The 21,624-nt window shown below is 37.5% G+C and overlaps 1 protein-coding gene across 1 annotated transcript; it reads right to left on the bottom strand.

The window, feature by feature from the left end:
- Window positions 1-17,628: 17,628 nt before the first annotated feature.
- On the bottom strand, window positions 17,629-19,288 carry LOC110462385. Its single transcript, XM_021516326.1, has 3 exons — window positions 19,000-19,288; window positions 18,263-18,834; window positions 17,629-18,042 (listed from the first exon to the last, which is right to left on the bottom strand). The coding sequence occupies exons 1-3, from the start codon at window positions 19,286-19,288 to the stop codon at window positions 17,629-17,631; spliced, it is 1,275 nt and encodes a 424-aa protein (XP_021372001.1).
- Window positions 19,289-21,624: the final 2,336 nt, after the last annotated feature.

The raw sequence follows: 21,624 nt of genomic DNA, 5'->3' as shown, positions 1-21,624 counted from the left end.
CTTATGTATCGGTGCAACTATGGGCGCATCTCGGTGATAATTAGCAGGTTGCATACGAGCTCTCTGATCCTGAACAAAATCTGTAGTCCGCTTGCTAACATAAGAGGGATGTGACCGTTCACTGCATTTGTCTTTTGTAGACGTAAATTCGAGCACTTGTTTTACTGCGTTCAAACTTGACTCAGCAATATCTAGTTCTTGCTTAATTTTCAGTGTTGACTTTTGAGCTTTCAGTTCTGCTTCTCGTCGCATGAGACTAGCTTCCTCTTGCGCATATTGAAGCTTAATTTTGGCTTCTTCAACTTTAGGTAACTAAAATAAAAGCCTGCTGCGAACCGGCGCGGAGCCGGAATTCCGGAACTCGTAACAGAGTCACTACACAAACTATACCATGGCGTCAACATACAAGTACAAACTATATTATGGCGTCAACATAAAAGTACAAACTATACCATGGCGTCGACATACAAGTACAAACTATACCATGGCGTCAACATACAAGTACAAACTATACCATGGCGCCAACATACAAGTACAAACTGTACCATGGCGTCAACATACAAGTCCAAACTATACCATGGCGTCAACATAGAAGTACAAACTATACCATGGCGTCAATAACAACTGCAAACTATACCATGGCATCAACATACAAGTACAAACTGTACCATGGCGTCAACATACAAGTCCAAACTATACCATGGCGTCAATAACCAGTGCAAACTATACCATGGCGTCAACATACAAGTACAACCTATACCATGGCGTCAATAACAAGGGCAAACTATACCATGGCGTCAACATCCAAGTACAAACTATACCATGGCGCCAACATACAAGTACAAACTGTACCATGGCGTCAACATACAAGTACAAACTATACCATGGCGTCAATAACAAGTACAAACTATACCATGGCGTCAACATACAAGTACAAACTATACCATGGCGTCAACATACAAGTACAAACTATACCTCAGCANTACAAGTACAAACTATACCATGGCGTCAACATACAAGTACAAACTATACCATGGCGTCAACATACAAGTACAAACTATACCATGGCGTCAACATACAAGTACAAACTATACCATGGCGTCAACATACAAGTACAAACTATACCATGGCTTCAACAAACAAGGTTAAAATAACACAGTGGCTACAAAAACGATGTTTTGCGCAACAATACATCAATTAAAGTGTGAGATAAAATGTAAACATAAAAAGTGATTACAAAAAGTGTAAGGAATTACATACTAAATACATAGCTTATCAGTAATTAACGAAACACTTGAAATAAGAAATGATATCAAATCAAAAAGGACGATCTTAGTTTTCTAGAAAGTGTACATATGTCCAGACATACTAGAAAGTATACATATGTCCAGACATACTAGAAAGTGTATAAAAGACCAAACATATTTAAATTTCATGCATTATTCAATTATGTAACACAACATGAATTAATATCATTGGCTAAATTCCTTACCGATATTAATGAGATAATTGATTTACAATACTAATGTCCATCCTGTTCCACAATGTATTATTGTCACCAATTTGTTTATATGTATTCCATTCACTGTATTTTCTATGAGAATAAAACAATTGTCATTGACATTGTAAAGGTTACAAGTGAACTTATTTATTAACAGCAATATATCTTAACAAAACAAAAACATTGTAACAGTTCCAAAAGCATGCAGGTGCGGTTGAAGTAAAATCCAAAAACAAACAACTCCACAGCGTTATCATACACGTATGTGGACAATAGCTGAAACTCATTGCCGAGGAGCAATACAACAACCAGAACAATAATCTATAAATTAGGGGTACGGTGTCATGACTAAAAATCACAGAAAACTCAGAGAACGCATCAGAAATGAAGTACAACTTTACCCCTAACAATAGACACAATATTAATTAATTAATATGGTGTTTAGGAACATAATCTTTTCTGACATTTGTATTTACCTCTGTAGTGTGTTCCAAGATCCAAGATTAATATCGAAGTTTGTATTGCTTGGACGTTAATTGTAAATGCCCATATATATAGTAACATAGAATGAGACCAACGTTATATGTAGAGGACATGCTCGTTACCAGTTATATATATAGTGCTTATTGTATATATATAGTGATTATTGTATATATATAGTGATTTATTGTATATATATAGTGATTATTGTTATAGTGATTATTGTATATATATAGTGCTTATTGTATAAATACATGTATAGTGATTATTGTATATACAGAGTGATTATTGTATGTATAAAGTGATTATTGCACAGGTAAATACACAGCAGTACAGGTGAACCGATTACTAACAACATAAAGTCAGGTAGATGTAACATTACGTGATGTCTTACTGGGATATATACCGGGTCAAGGTCAACTTCTAAACCGGTCTCTTTAAATATGTTGTTCACATATTTCCATTACCTCTTTTCTTTGTGGAAAGGATTATTTCGACCTTTTGGTAGAATTGATCTTAGTTGAAACACATCGTCAATACTCCAGGACAAAGGCTGACATTATAGGCATAGGATACGTTCGGTTTTGATATTCGGACGACTGTATTAAAACAGTCCAGTACGCTTTTGTCCGTTGTGTATTTCTGATAATTGAAGTAGGATGATTTACTTTGAACATTTTGCGATACAATCAATAAGTATGTCAGGACGTGTTGTATTAACACTATTTACTCTAGTATAAATATATGATAAATTCCTCGCATTATACAGGTATGGTATGTAGGTGCTGACTGTACGGATCGAAAGGCGAGTTAAAGCCAATGTACTTACTGTGGTCAATAGAATGTGAAATTTATAAACGAGGTTTTATGCTGATGTTTTGCTATGTTTGTATTGCTACTGTCTATATAAATAGACTTGTCTCTTTTTCTAATAGTGTTTATTTACCAAACAAGAATGTATGTTGCCGGCTCAGATTGAGACGTAAGAGAACATGTATAAGTATATCTTACAGCAGATGGATTTACACAATCATTATATCACCCATACAATGGGTGAATTCAAAGACCTATATGAAGCACAAAAGTTCCTTAAGATATTTTTCTTGCTTACTATAATTTTTCCAAAGTATGACTCTTCAATGTTTCTTCGCTGTGGCGATGAGCCTGTGGTAAAGTAGATTTGTATGACTCTTCAATGTTTCTTCGCTGTGGCGATGATCCTGTTGTAAAGTAAAGTTGCATCCAGAAATATTACGTGGTTTTGTCGTTGTATCTAGATAAAATCGATGGGATGGCCTTCTCAGACACAGTTTGTCAGATTTTCGATCTGACTGATCTGTCTTGCGTCCAAACGCGACATTTGGCGCCGAATTCCAATCAGTGAAATATTCATCCACGCGAATGAACAAATAAAGCACGAGTAACTTGTCGTTAAATGTATCACGCTTAGATGTTAATCTGTTCACAAAATGATACATATCTATCGCTTCCACAGCAGAACATGCTTGTCATCTTTTTTTAGCAGGGACTATTATCTTTTTTTTCTGCGGAAGCATTAACATGAAGCATTAATAATGCAAAGTCCATATTAAAGTTCGGCTATAGACGGGTTACTTGTAAACTAGAAGGTAAAGAAACATCCGAAGCTCAGCTTGTGTGTCATTTGGGATTATATTACAGACTCATAGCGCTCCACTGAGATAACCGGACGTCCCTCAGTTACACAGGTTATACACTGTAAGTCTGACATGCCCCTTAAACATGTTGTCTTGTTGATATCAAACTTTTACTTTCTACACAAACAATGTACGTATATTACGTGTCACAACATTTCAAGACCGACTGGTCCTCTTGTCAAGCTATGAGCAAGGGCCAGTTGAAACGTTGCGACACGTTTGATACGTACATTGGTTGTGTAGAAAGTAAAACTTTGATATCACATATTTCCAAACTGATTAATTGCATTCATCATGTTGGATTGATGACCGCAGAACTGGATGACATACCTTTAAGGAGAGACGTCCGAAAATGAAAATAGCATCAAGTGACGTGCTTTCGACTTTTAGGCCACGCTCCCACTTTTATGCCACGCTCCCACTTTTAGGCCACGCTCCCACGTTTGCCATCCTGGATATGATGTTGATGTGGATACAGATGTGATAAAAAAAACATGTTTAATAAAGGAAAAAGGTTGACCGATCTTCAAGTATTTTAGTATTTTTGAAAATGTCAATGATTTCTCATCGAAGCTATGATCCTATTCGCAAAGAAAAAACGATCAATAGTGGACATATTCATAGATAACGTCGACATCTTTTAAAAGTTATGTCGACATAAGTAACTCGTCAGTCGATGGCAGAAACATGCCACCATACCTTGTTAATTCATTAAAGATATGTTTTAAAGAAATTTCGCTCATCAAGCCTTGATGAAAGAAAGATCAGAACTGAATGAGAGTTGTTTCCCTTCTACCATTTCCAGGACTAGCAAATGGCAGGTTTGAACATCGCCATATAGATATATACCTCGCAGAACATAGAGAGATACCTACAGAACTTGACACCTTTCACTATGACTGTACTAGTGGATCCCCGGTACCACATACAGGGTAAGCTATTGGTCAACTAAGCTATTGGTCAACTGAGCTATTGGTCAACTAAGCTATTGGTCAACTAAGCTATTGCTAAACTTAATATGTATGCCGATTAATATTAATGCTCCATAATTTATATTTATTGGGAATGCTATAAGTTGTCGTAAATTGCTCATATATACTTATGGGTGTGGTTATTGGCTAAGTGAACACTTTCCTTATTTAACACTGATGTTATACTTCGGTGTAGGTTAATAAATGTTATTTCCAGTAGTATGTGAACCATATTTAATATACATGTACATATATAGTTTTCTAGGCTACTTCTTTAAATAATTATTTTATCACTTTATAGCTTTTTAAAAGTATCTCGTATGTTTCAAAGTGAATTGTCCATATGTGAATGTATTGTTAGGCGAGTTCGTTTCTGTATATCGTCTCATGTGTGTTTTAATATTGTTACAGGGAAATAAATTACCCACTGAACAAAGACATTAGGTACTCGTCGTTTTTGTAAAAGAACCCAAACACCACATGTGTACTGACAGAAATGTGTGTACTCTTGTCACAGATGCAACGTTCACCAGCAGCCATCTTTTCTGTTGACGTCTGACTGGGATTGTGTTCTGGTTTAATCACAGTGCGTTGCGGCAGGTTATTGGGAATAACATTTAAAAAATGTATTAAGAAATCAATATTTACCGGAAAACTAGCCTACCTTGTTTTTTATGCTAACTAGTTACGTCTATAGAGTCTGGTAAATGAGATCGTTATACATTATATATAATAAGATTTGGTATGTAATGAATGTGTTTTCAAAGTCACCAAAAACAACACCCATTGTTACTACATATATTACGGAAGTCATCAACTTCTGTCTTCTAGGCTGTTGAACAGGTAAACCATACTATGAAGCTTAGACATGAAACAGAAAAGTCTAGCAATACCAACAATTCAGCGTCATCACAAGGTGTAGTGATACTGAAGCTTAGACATGAAACAGAAAAGTCTAGCAATACCAACAACAGCGTCATCACACGGTGTAGTGATACTCCACGAATTCCTCTTGACGTAATCTTTAAAACAGGACGTGAGCGATGTTGGTCAAAGGAATATTACTTTTTGTGTCATTTTCTACCTGTTTTGGGTTCAAAAAATCAAAAGTGCTTCAGTTACACTAAATATGTATAAAGATGTACCAATGATGTCTCATTTTCCACTTCGTTGCATATTATTTTCATCATATTATACATTACAAAGCTGTACAGAAAAAGTGAACTTGCTACAATAAAATCTGATGTTACAATGACGACTTGTAATGTGATCAATTTAGTGTAAGAAAGGTGTAATTTTGGCCTTTCGTGAAGAGCAAAAAATAAACATTTTCAAAATAACTGCCGAATTGGTAATTTTGTTTTTAAATACTTGTAACAAACAACAGGCATCTTTTTTTGACACTTTTTTTCAGATGCGTGTTTGCTTTTAAAATTAATCATAGTTTGCTTCATATTACAAAACCGTTACACGAGACTTGAACGTTTTTTAAACCTCAGAGAAGCAAATCATCTTAATCACTTCATCTGTTACAGCCTGTCTCTGATGATACTGTTGGCTCCTTGTATTGGTGTGCGGCCGAACAGTGACACCACCGCTGTAGTTTGAATGTAAATGTTTACGAGAATAATTAAAGTTGCACGTTATTGACCACAGTGTGTCTGGTTTCTAAGTGAATATTTGTCACCCTAATCACCCGTCTGTGTATATAGTATACACAACACAAAATACATATTATCTTAGTGAGTCCTAACAAGAAACTAGAATAATTATGAACGACAACTTTTACAATAAGAATAACGATACATTTAGTAACAATATCGATCACGATTGTAAAGGTAAGATATACCATAGGATTTGCGAGTTTCGTTTTCTATACCCTTTTTATTTTGTTAAATCGTGTTACAGTTTCTCCTATTTACGATGACTGACAATTCTATAACAGTAAGGGAATTATTGAATCCCATCAGTTAATGAGTGTCCGGACATTCCTCGGTATTTGTAGTCAAAGCTTAGTGGAGAAATACAGTACTGGGGTAGACATTTCAACTAAATGCTGGTCATATATATAGGTAAGACTCATATCAATTAAGCATGTAAGTATATCAGGGATTTCATCGTATTGTTTCAAGCGTCAGTGTAGAGAGCTGTGTAATGTTATCAAGCCACAAGACAATCGGGATACCATATCATATAACGTGGAAGCTTGTCCCACAGACATCAGTACCTTGATTAACGCCAACATGCTAAAGCTTTATCAGGAAAAAAGACGAAACTAATAATCTTTTCCTAGAGGGATCAACAAACAATGGCTGTCCAGCTCAAGGTCGGTGCCAGAAGTATTGAGACTGCTCAGCTGTTAAAAACCTAGGGATATACTTTGATAGTTCACTGAACATGGAGAAACAAGTGAACGCTATTGCCAAATCCTGTTACTACCAGATCAGGTAACTGCAGATGCATGCTAAATTTTGGTGCATTCACTTGTTACCTCTCGGTTGGACTATGTAATGCGCTGCTCTGTGGTATATCTGACAAACTAGGTATTACAAGAGCTTGTCACCCTGTATCAGTAGTCACGATCACTGCGATCGGAGACAGAATCAAATGCTCTGTGTCCCAAAATCTCGTATGGTGACCTCTGGAAACCGGTGCTTTCGGCTATATTGTAAAATAGCTTACCATCTGCCACCAGGAAACCAAAAACGTTGGCTTAGTTAAAAAAAGATTTAATACCCACACGTCATCTAAACACATATCATGCTATGAGGGAGTTCCAGTAATGTCGCATGAACCTTACAATAACACAGTGTTAACGTTACTGTAGGGATGTGCGTAGGATGTAATAAACATATCTTATCCTTGGCGTAACTTACGCATTGTAACTTCATTAAAATGATAATAATTGTATTTGTGCTTAGTTTTTGTAATCCTTTCCTAAACTATTAGCTGCGTCTAAATCTATTTACGACAGATTCATGATACTTAATTGGGATATAAGTTTGTGTGATTTGCCAACCATTAGCATGTTTTGAAATTACGAGGGTAAAAAATGACTAATACAAGTACATGTTCCAGGTCGCGCCTCCTTTAACATAGATTAGTGTCACTGATTGAGGTGTAGTACGTGAGCAGGGACAGCAACTCGGGCAAATGCGACAGTACAGCACCAGCGGGACCAGGAACATGGCAGAACACGAGACCAAAGCACCATGGGGACCAGTAACGCAGGTGGACGCAACAGCGCAGCACTAAGGTGCAAGTCACTTGGTAGGTAGGACCATAACACAGGACACGGCAGTACAGGGGGAGAGTGCAACTCCTACATTAAAATAAAATTTTCTGTTTTATATTTTTCACTTTAAGTTTCCAAACGCAAATTATCTCCCCATAAAGTCTCGTAATATTAGTCCGAATTATCTTTTTGATATTTTTTGATTAGGCGGAGATGGTCAGAATGTTCGCCAGAAAGGTCTGTATGAAAAATAAATTCGCACCGAGCAGTTCATTTTATGTTTTCTTTTATTCATGAGCATGTCCAAATACGTTTTATTTATATTTACCACTCCGTCAATAAGAATGTCGGGACTGCCTCCAACAGTTCTTCTTGACTAAATGACCAGGATTGCCGAAAAGAAGGCAGCGCACACTATACTGCAAACGAAATTTTCTTGTTTGGCAAACATGAGACAAGGGAAATGCCATTTTTATCAATATACTTATTTCTAAATACCATATAATATGATTATAACATATATTGTCTCTAAAGCAAAACACAACTTTTAAAACATACCAGGTGTTACAAAATTGTAATTCGAACCCAAGCCGTCATGTAAATCTAGGTCAAACGCAAGTAATATCACGTCCTTAAAGCGAGAGCCTGAATGATGTAATTTGAATAGCAAGGCATACTAGTGAGCATTATCATAACATTGTAATAGCAAGGCATACTAATCAGCATTATCATAACATTGTTATAGCAAGGCACACTTATGAGGTCCTTAAAGCGAGAGCCTGAATTATGTAATTTGAATAGCAAGGCATACTAATGAGCATTATCATAACATTCAAATAGCAAGGCTAACTAATGAGCATTATCATAACATTGTTATAGTAAGGCACACTAATGAGCATTATCATAACATTCGAATAGCAAGGCACACTTATAAATATTATCATAACATTGTTATAGCAAGGCACATTAATGAGCATTATCATAACGTTGTTATAGCAAGGCACACTCATAAGCATTATCATAACATTGTTATAGCAAAGGACTCTTATGAGCATTATCATAACATTGTTATAGCAAGGCGCACTAGTGCAATGGGCATTATCATACCATTGGAATAGCAAAACTAACTAATAAGCATTATTATAACATTCGAATAGCAAGACACACTATTGAATATTATCATAAAATTGTTAGAGCAAGGCACACTTATGAACATCATCATCATAACACTGTTATAGCAAGGCACACGAATGAGTATTATCATAACATTATTATAGCAAGGTACACTGATGAACATTATCATAACATTGTTATATCAAGACACTAATAATCATTATAATAACATTGTAGCAAGGCACACGAATGAGCATTATCATAACACTGTTAAAGCAAGGCACATCAATGATCATTATCATAACATTGTTATAGCAAGGCAAACTAATGAGCATTATCATCACATTATAATAACAAGGCACTAATAATCATTATAATAACATTGTAGCAAGGCACACGAATGAGCATTATCATAACACTGTTAAAGCAAGGCACATCAATGATCATTATGATAACATTGTTATAGCAAGGCAAACTAATCATAACAATGTTATATCATGATACTAATGATCATTATAATAACATTGTTATAGCAAGGCACGCTAATGAGCATTATCATAACATTGTTATCTAATGAGCATTATTATAACATTGTTATAGCAAGGCACTCGAATGAACATTATCATTACATTGTTATGGGAAGGCAAACTAATGAGCATTATCATAACATTGTTATAGCAAGGCACACTTATGAGCATTATTATAACAATGTTATAGCAAGGCACACTTATGAGCATTATTATAACATTGGAATAGCGAAGCACACTAATGAGCATTAGCACTAGTGCAATGGGCATTATCATAACATTGGAATAGCACGGCACACTATGAGCATTATCATCACATTGTTATAGCAAGGCTCTCAAATGAACATTATCATAACAGTGTTATAACAAGGCACAATTATGAATATTATCATAAAATTGCAATAGCAAGGCACACTTATGAGCATTATTATAGCAAGGCACAATAATAAGCATTTTCATAACATTGGGATAGCAAAGCACACTGATGAGCATTATCATACCTTTGTTATAGCAAGGCTCTCAAATGAACATTATCATAACAGTGTTATAACAAGGCACAATTATGAATATTATCATAAAATTGCAATAGCAAGGCACACTTATGAGCATTATTATACCATTGTTATAGCAAGCCACTCTAATGAACATTATCATATCATTGTTATGAGAAGGCAAAATAATGAGTATTATCATAACATTGGAATAGCGAAGCACACTAATGAGCATTTTCATAACATTGTTATGAGAAGGCAAACTAATGCGCATTATTATAACATTGGAATAGCACGGCACACTAATGAGCATTAATATAACATTGGAATAGCGAAGCACACTAATGAGCAGTATTATAACAATGTTATAGCAAGGCATACTAGTGAGCATTATCATAACAGTGTTATAACAAGGCACAATTATGAATATTATCATAAAATTGCAATAGCAAGGCACACTTATGAGCATTATTATAGCAAGGCACACTTATGAGCATTATTATAACAATGTTATAGCAAGGCATACTAGTGAGCATTATCATAATATTGTTAAAGCAAGGCACACTAATGAGCATTAATATAACATTGGAATAGCACGGCACACTAATGGCTAACTAATGAGCATTATTATAGCAAGGCACACTTATCAGCATTATCATCACATTGTTATAGCAAGGCCCTCGAATGAACATTATCATTACATTGTTATATCATGATACTAATGATAATTATAATAACATTGTTATGAGAAGGCACACGCAAACTTATGAACATAATCATCATAACACTGTTATAGCAAGGCACTCGAATGAACATTATCATAACATTGTTATGAGAAGGCAAACTAATGAGTATTATCATAACATTGTTATAGCAAGGCAAACTAATGAGCATTATTATAACATTGGAATAGCATGGCACACTAATGAGCATTATCGTAACATTGTTATAGCAAGGCACACTAATGAGCATTATTATACCATTGTTATAGCAAGGCACTCGAATGAACATTATCATAACATTGTTATAGCAAGGCCCACTTATGAGCATTATCGTAACATTGTTATAGCAAGGCACTCTAATGAACATTATCATAACATTGTTATGAGAAGGCAAACTAATGAGTATTATCATAACATTGTTATAGCAAGGCCCACTTATGAGCATTATCGTAACATTGTTATAGCAAGGCACTCTAATGAACATTATCATAACATTGTTATGAGAAGGCAAACTAATGAGTATTATCATAACATTGTTATAGCAAGGCACAATACTGAGCATTATCATAATATTGTTATGGGAAGGCAAAGTAATGAGCATTATCATAACAGTGTTATGTTAAGGCAAAGTAATGAGCATTATCATAACAGTGTTATGTTAAGGCAAAGTAATGAGCATTATCATAACATTGGAATAGCAAAGCACACTAATGAGCATTATCATACCATTGTTATAGCGAAGCACACCAATAAGCATTATCATAACATTGTTATAGCAAGGCACTCTAATGAACATTATCATAACATTGTTATGGGAAGGCAAAGTAACGAGCATTATCATAACATTGTTATGGGAAGGCAAAGTAATGAGCATTATCATAACAGTGTTATGTTAAGGCAAAGTAATGAGCATTATCATAACAGTGTTATGTTAAGGCAAAGTAATGAGCATTATCATAACATTGATATAGCAAGGCACACTAATGAGCATTATTATAACATTGTTATAGCAAGGCACACTACTGAGCATTATTATACCATTGTTATAGCAAAGCACTCGAATGAACATTATCATAACATTGTTATAACAAGGCACAAGTATGAATATTATCATAAAATTGCAATAGCAAGGAACACTAATAAGCATTTTCCTAACATTGTTATAGCAAGGCAAACGAATGAGCATTATCATAACATTGGAATAGCAAAGCACACTAATGAGCATTATTATAACATTGGAATAGCATGGCACACTAATGAGCATTACCGTAACATTGTTATAGCAAGGCACAATACTGAGCATTATCATAATATTGTTATGGGAAGGCAAAGTAATGGGAATTATCATAACATTGTTATAGCAATGCACACTTATGAGCATTATTATAGCAAGGCACACTAATGAGCATTATCGTAACATTGTTATAGCAAGGCACTCTAATGAACATTATCATAACATTGTTATAGCGAAGCACACCAATGAGCATTATCATAACATTGTTATGGGAAGGCAAACTAATGAGCATTATCAAACATTGTTATAGCAAGGCACACTTATGAGCCTTATTATAGCAAGGCACACTAATGAGCATTATTATAACATTGGAATAGCACGGCACACTAATTAGCATTATCATAACATTGTTAAAGCAAGGCACACTAATGAGCATTATTATACCATTGTTATAGCAAAGCACTCGAATGAACATTATCATAACATTGTTATGAGAAGGCAAACTAATGAGTATTATCATAACATTGTTATAGCAAGGCTTATAGCAAGGCACACTAATGAGCATTATTATACCATTGTTCTAGCAAGGCACTCGAATGAACATTATCATTACATTGTTATGGGAAGGCAAACTAATGAGCATTATCAAACATTGTTATAGCAAGGCACACTTATGAGCATTATCATCACATTGTTATAGCAAGGCAAACTAATGAGCATTTTCATAACATTGGGATAGCAAAGCACACTAATGAGCATTATTATAACAGTGTTATAGCAAGGCACTCGAATGAACATTATCATAACATTGTTATGAGAAGGCAAACTAATGAGTATTATCATAACATTGTTATAGCAAGGCACTCTAATGAACATTATCATAACATTGTTATGAGAAGGCAAACTAATGAGTATTATCATAACATTGTTATAGCAAGGCAGACTTATGAGCATCATTATAGCAAGGCACGCTAATGAGCATTATCATACCTTTGTTATAGCAAGGCACACTAATGAACATTATCATAACATTGTTATGAGAAGGCAAACTAATGAGTATTATCATAACATTGTTATAGCAAGGCACACTTATCAGCATTATCATCACATTATAATAACAAGGCAAACTAATGAGCATTATTATAACATTTGAATAGCATGGCACACTAATGAGCATTACCGTAACATTGTTATAGCAAGGCACACTTATGAGCATTATCATCACATTGTTATAGCAAGGCAAACTAATGAGCATTTTCATAACATTGGGATAGCAAAGCACACTAATGAGCATTATTATAACATTGTTATAGCAAGGCACACTACTGAGCATTATTATACCATTGTTATAGCAAAGCACTCGAATGAACATTATCATAACATTGTTATAACAAGGCACAATTATGAATATTATCATAAAATTGCAATAGCAAGGAACACTAATAAGCATTTTCCTAACATTGTTATAGCAAGGCAAACGAATGAGCATTATCATAACATTGTTAAAGCAAGGCACACTAATGAGCATTATTATACCATTGTTCTAGCAAGGCACTCGAATGAACATTATCATTACATTGTTATGGGAAGGCAAACTAATGAGCATTATCATAACGTGGTTATAGCAAGGGACACTAATGAGCATTATCATACCATTGTTATAGCGAAGCACACCAATGAGCATTATCATAACATTGTTATAGCAAAGCACTCTGATGAGCATTATCAAGACATTGGCCTTCACATCATGAGAGGATATAGCACACTTTCCATTAAGATAATGATATATACCCTTAAAACATACAAGATACAAGAAACAAGATACAAGAAATTTTATTTAACGTCGCATTCATGTAAGCAAGGAACATTAGCTCCTGAGAGCTATTATTGCGACAAACATATGTAAAATAACAATAACATATTATATTACAAGTAAAGGGAGATAGTCACATATATAATAAAAAAACAGTAATAATCATCACAAAGAAAGACAGTATACATATCCCAGGTTTCTAAGTGATTGGGAGTCCCCTTCCTACAAAGGCCCCCGGTATAGATATATAAATATAGTGTTAATATATGAAAAGCATTAAATGTGATCACAGATAAGTAGTATTCAGAATAAGTAAATAAAAGACATAGTTAATAGTGAATGACTACTTGTATATCACACAAGAATTACTTAGGACTTAGGATTAAAACACTATGGAATATACATACAATGCTAATATAGCAATGAAGTGAATTAAAAATGATACCGAAATCAATTAACAAAGTTTATCAAGTTTTGTAAAAAAAAGTATTTTAGAATATATGGAATTAAAATACAAATAAGATCCTGCAAACATATAGAATAGAATTAAAACATATAAGAAATGAAATAAGACAATAAAAGTATCACACAATCCAAAATGTCAGGTGGCAGAGGCAACCAGGGCACACTATGAAGTATAACGCAATCCAAAATGTCAGGTGGCAGAGGCAACCAGGGCACACTATGAAGTATCACACAATCTAAAATGTCAGGGGGCGGAGGTAACCAGGGCACACTATGAAGGATCACACAATCCAAAATGTCAGGAGGCAGAGGTAACCAGGGCACACTAAGAAGTATCACACAATCCAAAATGCCAGGTGGCCGAGGTAACCAGGGCACACTATGAAGTATCCCACAATCCAAAATGTCAGGTGGCAGAGGAAACCAGGGCACACTATGAAGTATAACGCAATCCAAAATGTCAGGTGGCAGAGGAAACCAGGGCACACTATGAAGTATCCCACAATCCAAAATGTCAGGTGGCAGAGGCAACCAGGGCACACTATGAAGTATAACGCAATCCAAAATGTCAGGTGGCAGAGGTAACAAGGGCACACTATGAAGTATCCCACAATCTAAAATGTCAGGTGGCAGAGGCAACCAGGGCACACTATGAAGAATCACACAATCTAAAATGTCAGGGGGCGGAGGTAACCAGGGCACACTATGAAGTATAACGCAATCCAAAATGTCAGGTGGCAGAGGTAACAAGGGCACACTATGAAGTATCCCACAATCTAAAATGTCAGGTGGCAGAGGTAACAAGGGCACACTATGAAGTATCCCACAATCTAAAATGTCAGGTGGCAGAGGCAACCAGGGCACACTATGAAGTATAACGCAATCCAAAATGTCAGGTGGCAGAGGTAACAAGGGCACACTATGAAGAATCACACAATCTAAAATGTCAGGGGGCAGAGGTAACCAGGGCACACGATGAAGTTTTCAACTTTTCGGAAGTCATTTGGGAGGCTGTTCCACACCCGGGCGGCCTCAAAAGCAAACGATTTTTTGTCATACTTCAAAGTGTTGACCCTGGGCACCTCTGCAGTATTTTCCTTCCTGAAGTCATAATTAGACATCTTAATATTTACAAGATTATGAATATATTCAGGAGAAATTTTGTTTATATTTGAAAAACCTCACAACCCATTTCCTTCAGAGGCCTTACATGAAGCCTTTCGCTGTTGGTAATACTGAGTAAGTGTCTGAAGGATGAGTTGTGATCATTATGTATAAACCTTAAAGCTCTTTCTTGTATCTTTTCTAGCTTTCTGACACTCTTCACGGGACAAAAGTGCCAGACTAAAGGACAAAATTTATCAGGGTTTGCTTTCATCTGGTTTGATTTAAACCAGTCTATTAAATGTTGACAGTCATTTTCAATATTATGTTTTTAAAGCATCTGGGTCTGTATTCGATTCACTGACAGTGTTGTCGTCTGCATAATTATATAATTTACAGGATGTCACATATAAAAACATATCATTTATAAATACATTAAAAAGCAAGGGTCCTAAAATAGAACCCTTGGGGACCCCCTTTTTTACCTGCTGATTCCTGCTGCTCAGGTAGCTGGACACCAGGTTAACTGAGGCTTTGCCCAGGCCATAGGCCTCCAGCTTCCAACCCTACATACATATTACTCACACATCATCAAACGAACCTAGACTTACACTAGTCATTTTATGATAGAATTCTGTTTCTAACACATCTCCCCCTTTTGAGTGAACTTCAAACAAACAATCAATGTTTTAACGTTTAACTTCAAAAAACGTATTAACTCGATCCATATGGATCAGAACAAACTAAATTGAGCCATGTCCATGAAAACACTTTGCCTAGAACTCAATGTAATAAAGAAATTGAAACTACACTAAACAAAGTCACTCAGGTGTTTAGGTCTGATAACACACCGGCCTGAACGTGTGGTGACAGTTGTATCATCACTGTGATCAGGATTTGAATGGACACGGTCAGAGTCTTGGCGAAACTCACTGTTCTGAGAGTTCTCAAGTGGCAGACTATCTGTCTCGTTCCCAGGTGGGACATTCTTCAGAACCACATTGTCTGGTACAGTTTTGGTCACTTGCATATCTGTGAACTCGGGATCTTTAACGAATCGCGTTAGTTCCGAATTACCAACAGGCTGAGTTCTGTGTCTCGTTAATTGCAAATGTCTACGATTTCTGTGGTAAACACCACGGGGTGTTCTGACTTCATTTTAGCCTTCTCCACTGTTCCCTCCGAACTCCAAAGTTTCTGATTGTCTAATTTGAGTTTGACTGTATCTCCAGGTTCCAGCTTGGGTATAGTGGACACACTGCGTTGTGACGATCATATTGAGATTTGTACCGTTTCTTGTAACTACGGTCGCACTGGTGTACCAATCTCTTACTTGGCCACCTCGGGTCGAGTGTCTTGGGTGTAACCGGTACAGTCGTTCTTATTTGACGACCCATGATGAGCTGACTCGGGCTAGCTCCTGTTGAAGCAATCGGTGTTGCCCGACACGCCATTAGAGCAAGGAAAATGTCGTCTTGCGCGAGTATAGGTTTTGTGATCTTTACTCCGCTCTCCGCCTCCCCATTTGCATGAGGGTAGTGCGGACTTGTGAAGGTGTGTACGAAGTTGTACTTCTCCGCGAATTTATTGAATTCGTGCGAGGCAAATTGTGTCCCATTGTCGGACACGAATTCTTCCGGAATTCCAAACCGTGCGAAGATTTTCTTCAGCTTTCCGATAACTTGACCACTTGGTATGTTAGATAGGTGAGCTATCTTTAGATACCTTGAGTAGTAATCCATGACTACCAGGTAACTCTCGTTTATAAAGTCATAAAAAGATTTGCCGATATCTTTGGCAACGGTCGCGCCGGTAGAGGAGTAACCTTTAAGGGTTCCTTCCTCTGAGTAGGTGTGTGTTCCTGACAGGATGGACATCGTTCCACCATACACAGGTCGATGCACGCTCGCGACACTTGGTAATACCTAGGTGTCTTTCATGAAGTGTCTCAAGGAGTTCTGCGCGTAGTGTACTCGGTATCACTATCCTTTGTCGGTATAGCAGTAAGTCATTCGATACTGACAGTTCGTTCCGTAATGCGAAGTAACCATCCATATCCTCTAGGGAGCTTTCACGATCAGGCCATCCTGTCCTTGTGAGCCTGAGAGGTTTCTGAAGATGTGGATCTTCTAACGAAGCTACTCTAATCCGAGCCAATTTCCGGTCTTAAAAAGGCGAGGAAGACCTAACGGAGTCCACAAACACTTCCATGTCCTCATCAATTGGAGCCTCGTTCAGTTTAAGCGGACTCCTTGATAGAGTATCCGGGACAACTAACAGCTTTCCAGGTACATGTTCAGCTATTGGAGCAAATCTCCTCAAACGCATCAGTAGACAGACGCTGACACCTCAGGGGCGTCCTGTCGAGGTCCTGGGTGTTGATAAGAGGTATCAATGGCCTGTAATCTGTGAGTAGTTTAAACGACTCTAGTCCTACCAAGTATCTTTCAAATTTTTCACATGCCCAAACCGAGGCCAAACACTCTTTCTCAATCTGAGCATATCTCGTCTCTGCTGGCGTCAAGGTGCGAAAACAGTACGCCACAGTTTTCATCTCTCCTCCATCCACCTGGAAGATGGTCCCACCAAGGCCATAGCTGCTCTCATCCGCACTGATGATCGTTGGCTTGTTCACAGAATAGAAAATCAACGTTGGAGTGTTCGTCAACATTCCATTTATTTGTTCGAACGCATCTTGTTGACGTGGCGTCTATAGCCACACAATGTCCGATTTGAGTAGATCTGTCATGGGACGCATGATGGTTGATAAGTCGGGAATAAATCTTCCCAGGTAGTTGATCATACCAATAACTCTTCTCAGCTCAGTTACATCTTTCGGAGCGTCCAATCCTCTTATCGCTCCGACGCGTCCAGGATTGGTACTGATGCCGTCCCCACTCACGACATGCCCAAAGTACTCAAGTTTGGACCTTCTCGCACTTGTCCTTGTTTAGCTTAAGGCCTGATGCTCGTATCCTATCTAGGACCTTTGTCAGACGCTTGTCATGTTTCTCCTGAGTCTTCCCATAGATCAACGTGTCATCGATGATCGCCTCAACTCCTTCTAGACCGGTCAACAACTCTAACATTTTCCGCTGAAAGATTTCGGGTGCAGATGTTATTCCAAATGGCACTCTACGGAAAGCGAAGCGTCCAAATAGAGTGATGAACGTCGTGAGCCTACTACTACTTTCCTCCAGAGGTATTTGATAAAATCCGCTACTGGTGTCCAATTTGGAGAACACCTTAGCACCCACTAGCTTGGGAGCTATATCATCAAGGGTTGGTAGCATGAAATGTTCTCGCTTTACAGCCTCGTTTAACCTTTTTAGGTCAACACAGATACGGATCTTCCCCGTCTTTTTCACCACCGGAACCATTCGGTTAAGTTCGTCTTCGACCTTTTCGAGTAAGGGAAATGGTACTCGCCTTGAGGCGCTAATACAATAAGGAGATGCGTGCTCCTTTAACTGTATCTTGACTGGCTCGCACGCCAGCAGTCCTGTTGGTCCAAACAGGTCATCAGTAACAGCTTCAACTCTCATTATAAGTCCCATTTGGTGTGCGACACTCCTTCCTAGTAAGTTACTAGAGTTGTCTCCACCAATCACACATATTGGGAATTTGAATTGCCTCCCCTTGTGCTTAGTATGTCATTCAAATCTACCTAGGGATGGAAGGACTTCTTCTCCTGGACCCTGAAGTATAGAACCGATGAGACGCAATGCTGGACGTTGATTAAGCTTGTTGTATGTCGCTTGTGAGATAACAGTAGTGTCTGCTCCGGTGTCTACCTTGAATGTTATTGGTGTGTTACCAACTTTGAGTGTCACCTCCCATGCTTTTTCGTAACTGTAGCTTGAGGTTATGGCTCCGAGAAAGAATTCCTCTTGCTCGGTCACTTCCTTTACAGCAACACCCTTTTTCGTCCGACAGCAGCACGCGAAGTGATCCATCTTAGTACATAACCTACAGCGCCTCCCCATAGCTGGGCACTTATCAGGTCCATGACTGTGTCCACAACGCGAACAAGTTCGCTTTTCATAAGACTGAGTCTGTCTATTGTTACTGTACGACTGACCTTGTGAATGGTGTTGTTGGGTATTGGAGTAACTTTTCTTTCTGTGTTGTCTCCCCTTTCTTACCTCTTCCACTTGTTTGTGTCCTGTATACATTCTAGTTACACAAAAAACCTGTGTAAATTCTAGCTACACAATGTCCTATTGAATCCTAGTTACAAACTGTACCGAAAAGACTCGATTCCTGCGTAAATTCTAGTTACACAATGTCCTGTGTAAATTCTAATTACACAAAATCATGTGTAAATTTTAGTCACACAATGTCCTGTGTAAAATCTAGTTAGACAATGTCCTGTGTACATTTTAGTTACACCATATCCTGTGTAAATTTTAGTTACACAATATCCTGTGTACATTTTAGCTACGCAATCCTGTGTAAATTCTAATAACACAATATCCTGTGTAAATTCTAGTTACACAATGTCCTTTTATTATGAAAAGTTCTTTTTACACAACCAATATACTTTTCTATGTGACGTTTCGATGACTAGTGCGATATGTACATTGGTACCTTCATCAGACAAATGACCAGTGAAGCGTTTGCACACAAATTTGTTCTACAAAATCGATGTCGATGTAAGCGTATGTACAACAGCTACGTTTTGTCATAGATGTGCGAAAGCCTTTGAGCCCCCTCGTCTCGATTTAGAACTGGCTTACTGCGCTGTATCCAGATGACTTCTTTTATCTTCCGCTTGAACAGATTGCTCTTTCTGTCCAAAACTTTGGAGTTATCCCAGTCAATCACATGATTTTCCTGTGAGGCATGGTCTGTGGTTGTCGATTTATTAACTGGGACTCCAACTGCTTCCTTTCTGATCTGGTGAATTTCCTACCTTCTTGGGTTTCTGTATCTTTCTGGTGTTCACCAAGGAGGACCCAAATCGCCTTCCAGTCTCTCCAATATACGATGCGTTGCAGCTTTTGCATCCGAATACATTCTGCGACGTTTTCTTTAGGTGTTTTATCCTTAAGATATCCATGTTTCCAGATCATTAGCAGACATTCTTGGACCGCTAGTGGGTAAATCGGAACACCATGTAAAGAACTCGAAACCCATCATGATTAAGGAAGACGAAGAATTCATTTCACATGATGTTGTCCCTCTGTTAACCAACAGATCCATTGACGATGCACTTAGAATCATTCGGAAACGCTTAGAATTAGACAGATCCTGGCGAAATTACACAAACCTCTAGATTCAGGACATCATGGATTTGCTGGAATTTTTGCTGACAACAATTTTAGTTTCCGTCATAACATATATCAACAACGCTTGGGTACTGCTATGGGTAGTCCAGTGCCTCCCATTGTGGTCAATTTGTTCATGGAACATCCGGAGCAAGACGCAATAGCCACTGTCCCCATAGACTCCAAGCCTAGCTTACGGAAACGATATGTTGACGACCTACTTAAAATAACCAAGAAGGGTTCACAGAAGGATTCTACGGCACAAATCAACACCATAGATGCCACTAACAATATCAAATTTACATGTGAGGAAGAAACCAACGGCACAATGCCCTTCCTAGACACTACTGGTAAAGAAAGAAGACGGAACCGTGAAGGTATTGGTCTATAGAAAAAAAGACCCATACAGCCAATACCTGAAATTCAAATCTCACCATCCTTTGCACCAGAAGTAAGGCGTCGTACGCACTTTGCTCAACAGATGTGATACAATAGTCACAGAACAACAGGACAAAACACAAAAGCAGAATCACATCGCTAGGGCAATGAGAACATGTGCGGAAAGGGCCCTAAAACGGGTAAAAAAACAGTGTCAAAGTAAGGGGAAGAACAAGAAAAGGTCAATCAAGGATAAGAACAAAACCAAAGGTCAAGTGGTAATCCCGTATGTAAAGGGTATATCAGAAACCATCAAGAGGATATATCGCGGTCATGGCATAGCAACAGCCATGAAGCCCCACAATACGTTTCGCAATATCCTAGTTCACCCTAAGGATAAAACACCTAAAGAAAACGTCGCAGAATGCGTAAACAATGCAAAAACTACACAACTCGTACACATTTTACACCTTTGTGTGCATACGCCTCACTGGTCATTTGTCTGATGAAGGCGACAGTGTACATATCGTACTAGTCATCGAAACGTCACATAGGAAATTGTATTGGTTGTGTAAAAAGAACTTTTCATAATCATACACAATGTCATGTGGAATATGTTAGTAATACAATGTCCTGTCGAACAT

Source organism: Mizuhopecten yessoensis, unplaced genomic scaffold (genome assembly GCF_002113885.1).
Source record: "Mizuhopecten yessoensis strain PY_sf001 unplaced genomic scaffold, ASM211388v2 scaffold10779, whole genome shotgun sequence".
NCBI lineage: Eukaryota > Metazoa > Mollusca > Bivalvia > Pectinida > Pectinidae > Mizuhopecten > Mizuhopecten yessoensis.
The sequence above is the reverse complement of the archived record's forward strand: the minus strand, read 5'-3'. Positions and strand labels throughout refer to the sequence as shown.

What these genes read in the sequence shown, in the direction of transcription:
- LOC110462385 (XM_021516326.1), bottom strand. Translation starts at nt 19,288, where the DNA reads ATGGATCACTTCGCGTGCTGCTGTCGGACGAAAAAGGGTGTTGCTGTA. An exon ending in AGAAGTCCTTCCATCCCTAG is followed by an intron (nt 18,835 to 18,999) that starts GTAGATTTGAAT and finishes TTGGACCAACAG; the next exon opens with GACTGCTGGCGTGCGAGCCA. An exon ending in ACAAGGACAAGTGCGAGAAG is followed by an intron (nt 18,043 to 18,262) that starts GTCCAAACTTGA and finishes GTGTGGCTATAG; the next exon opens with ACGCCACGTCAACAAGATGC.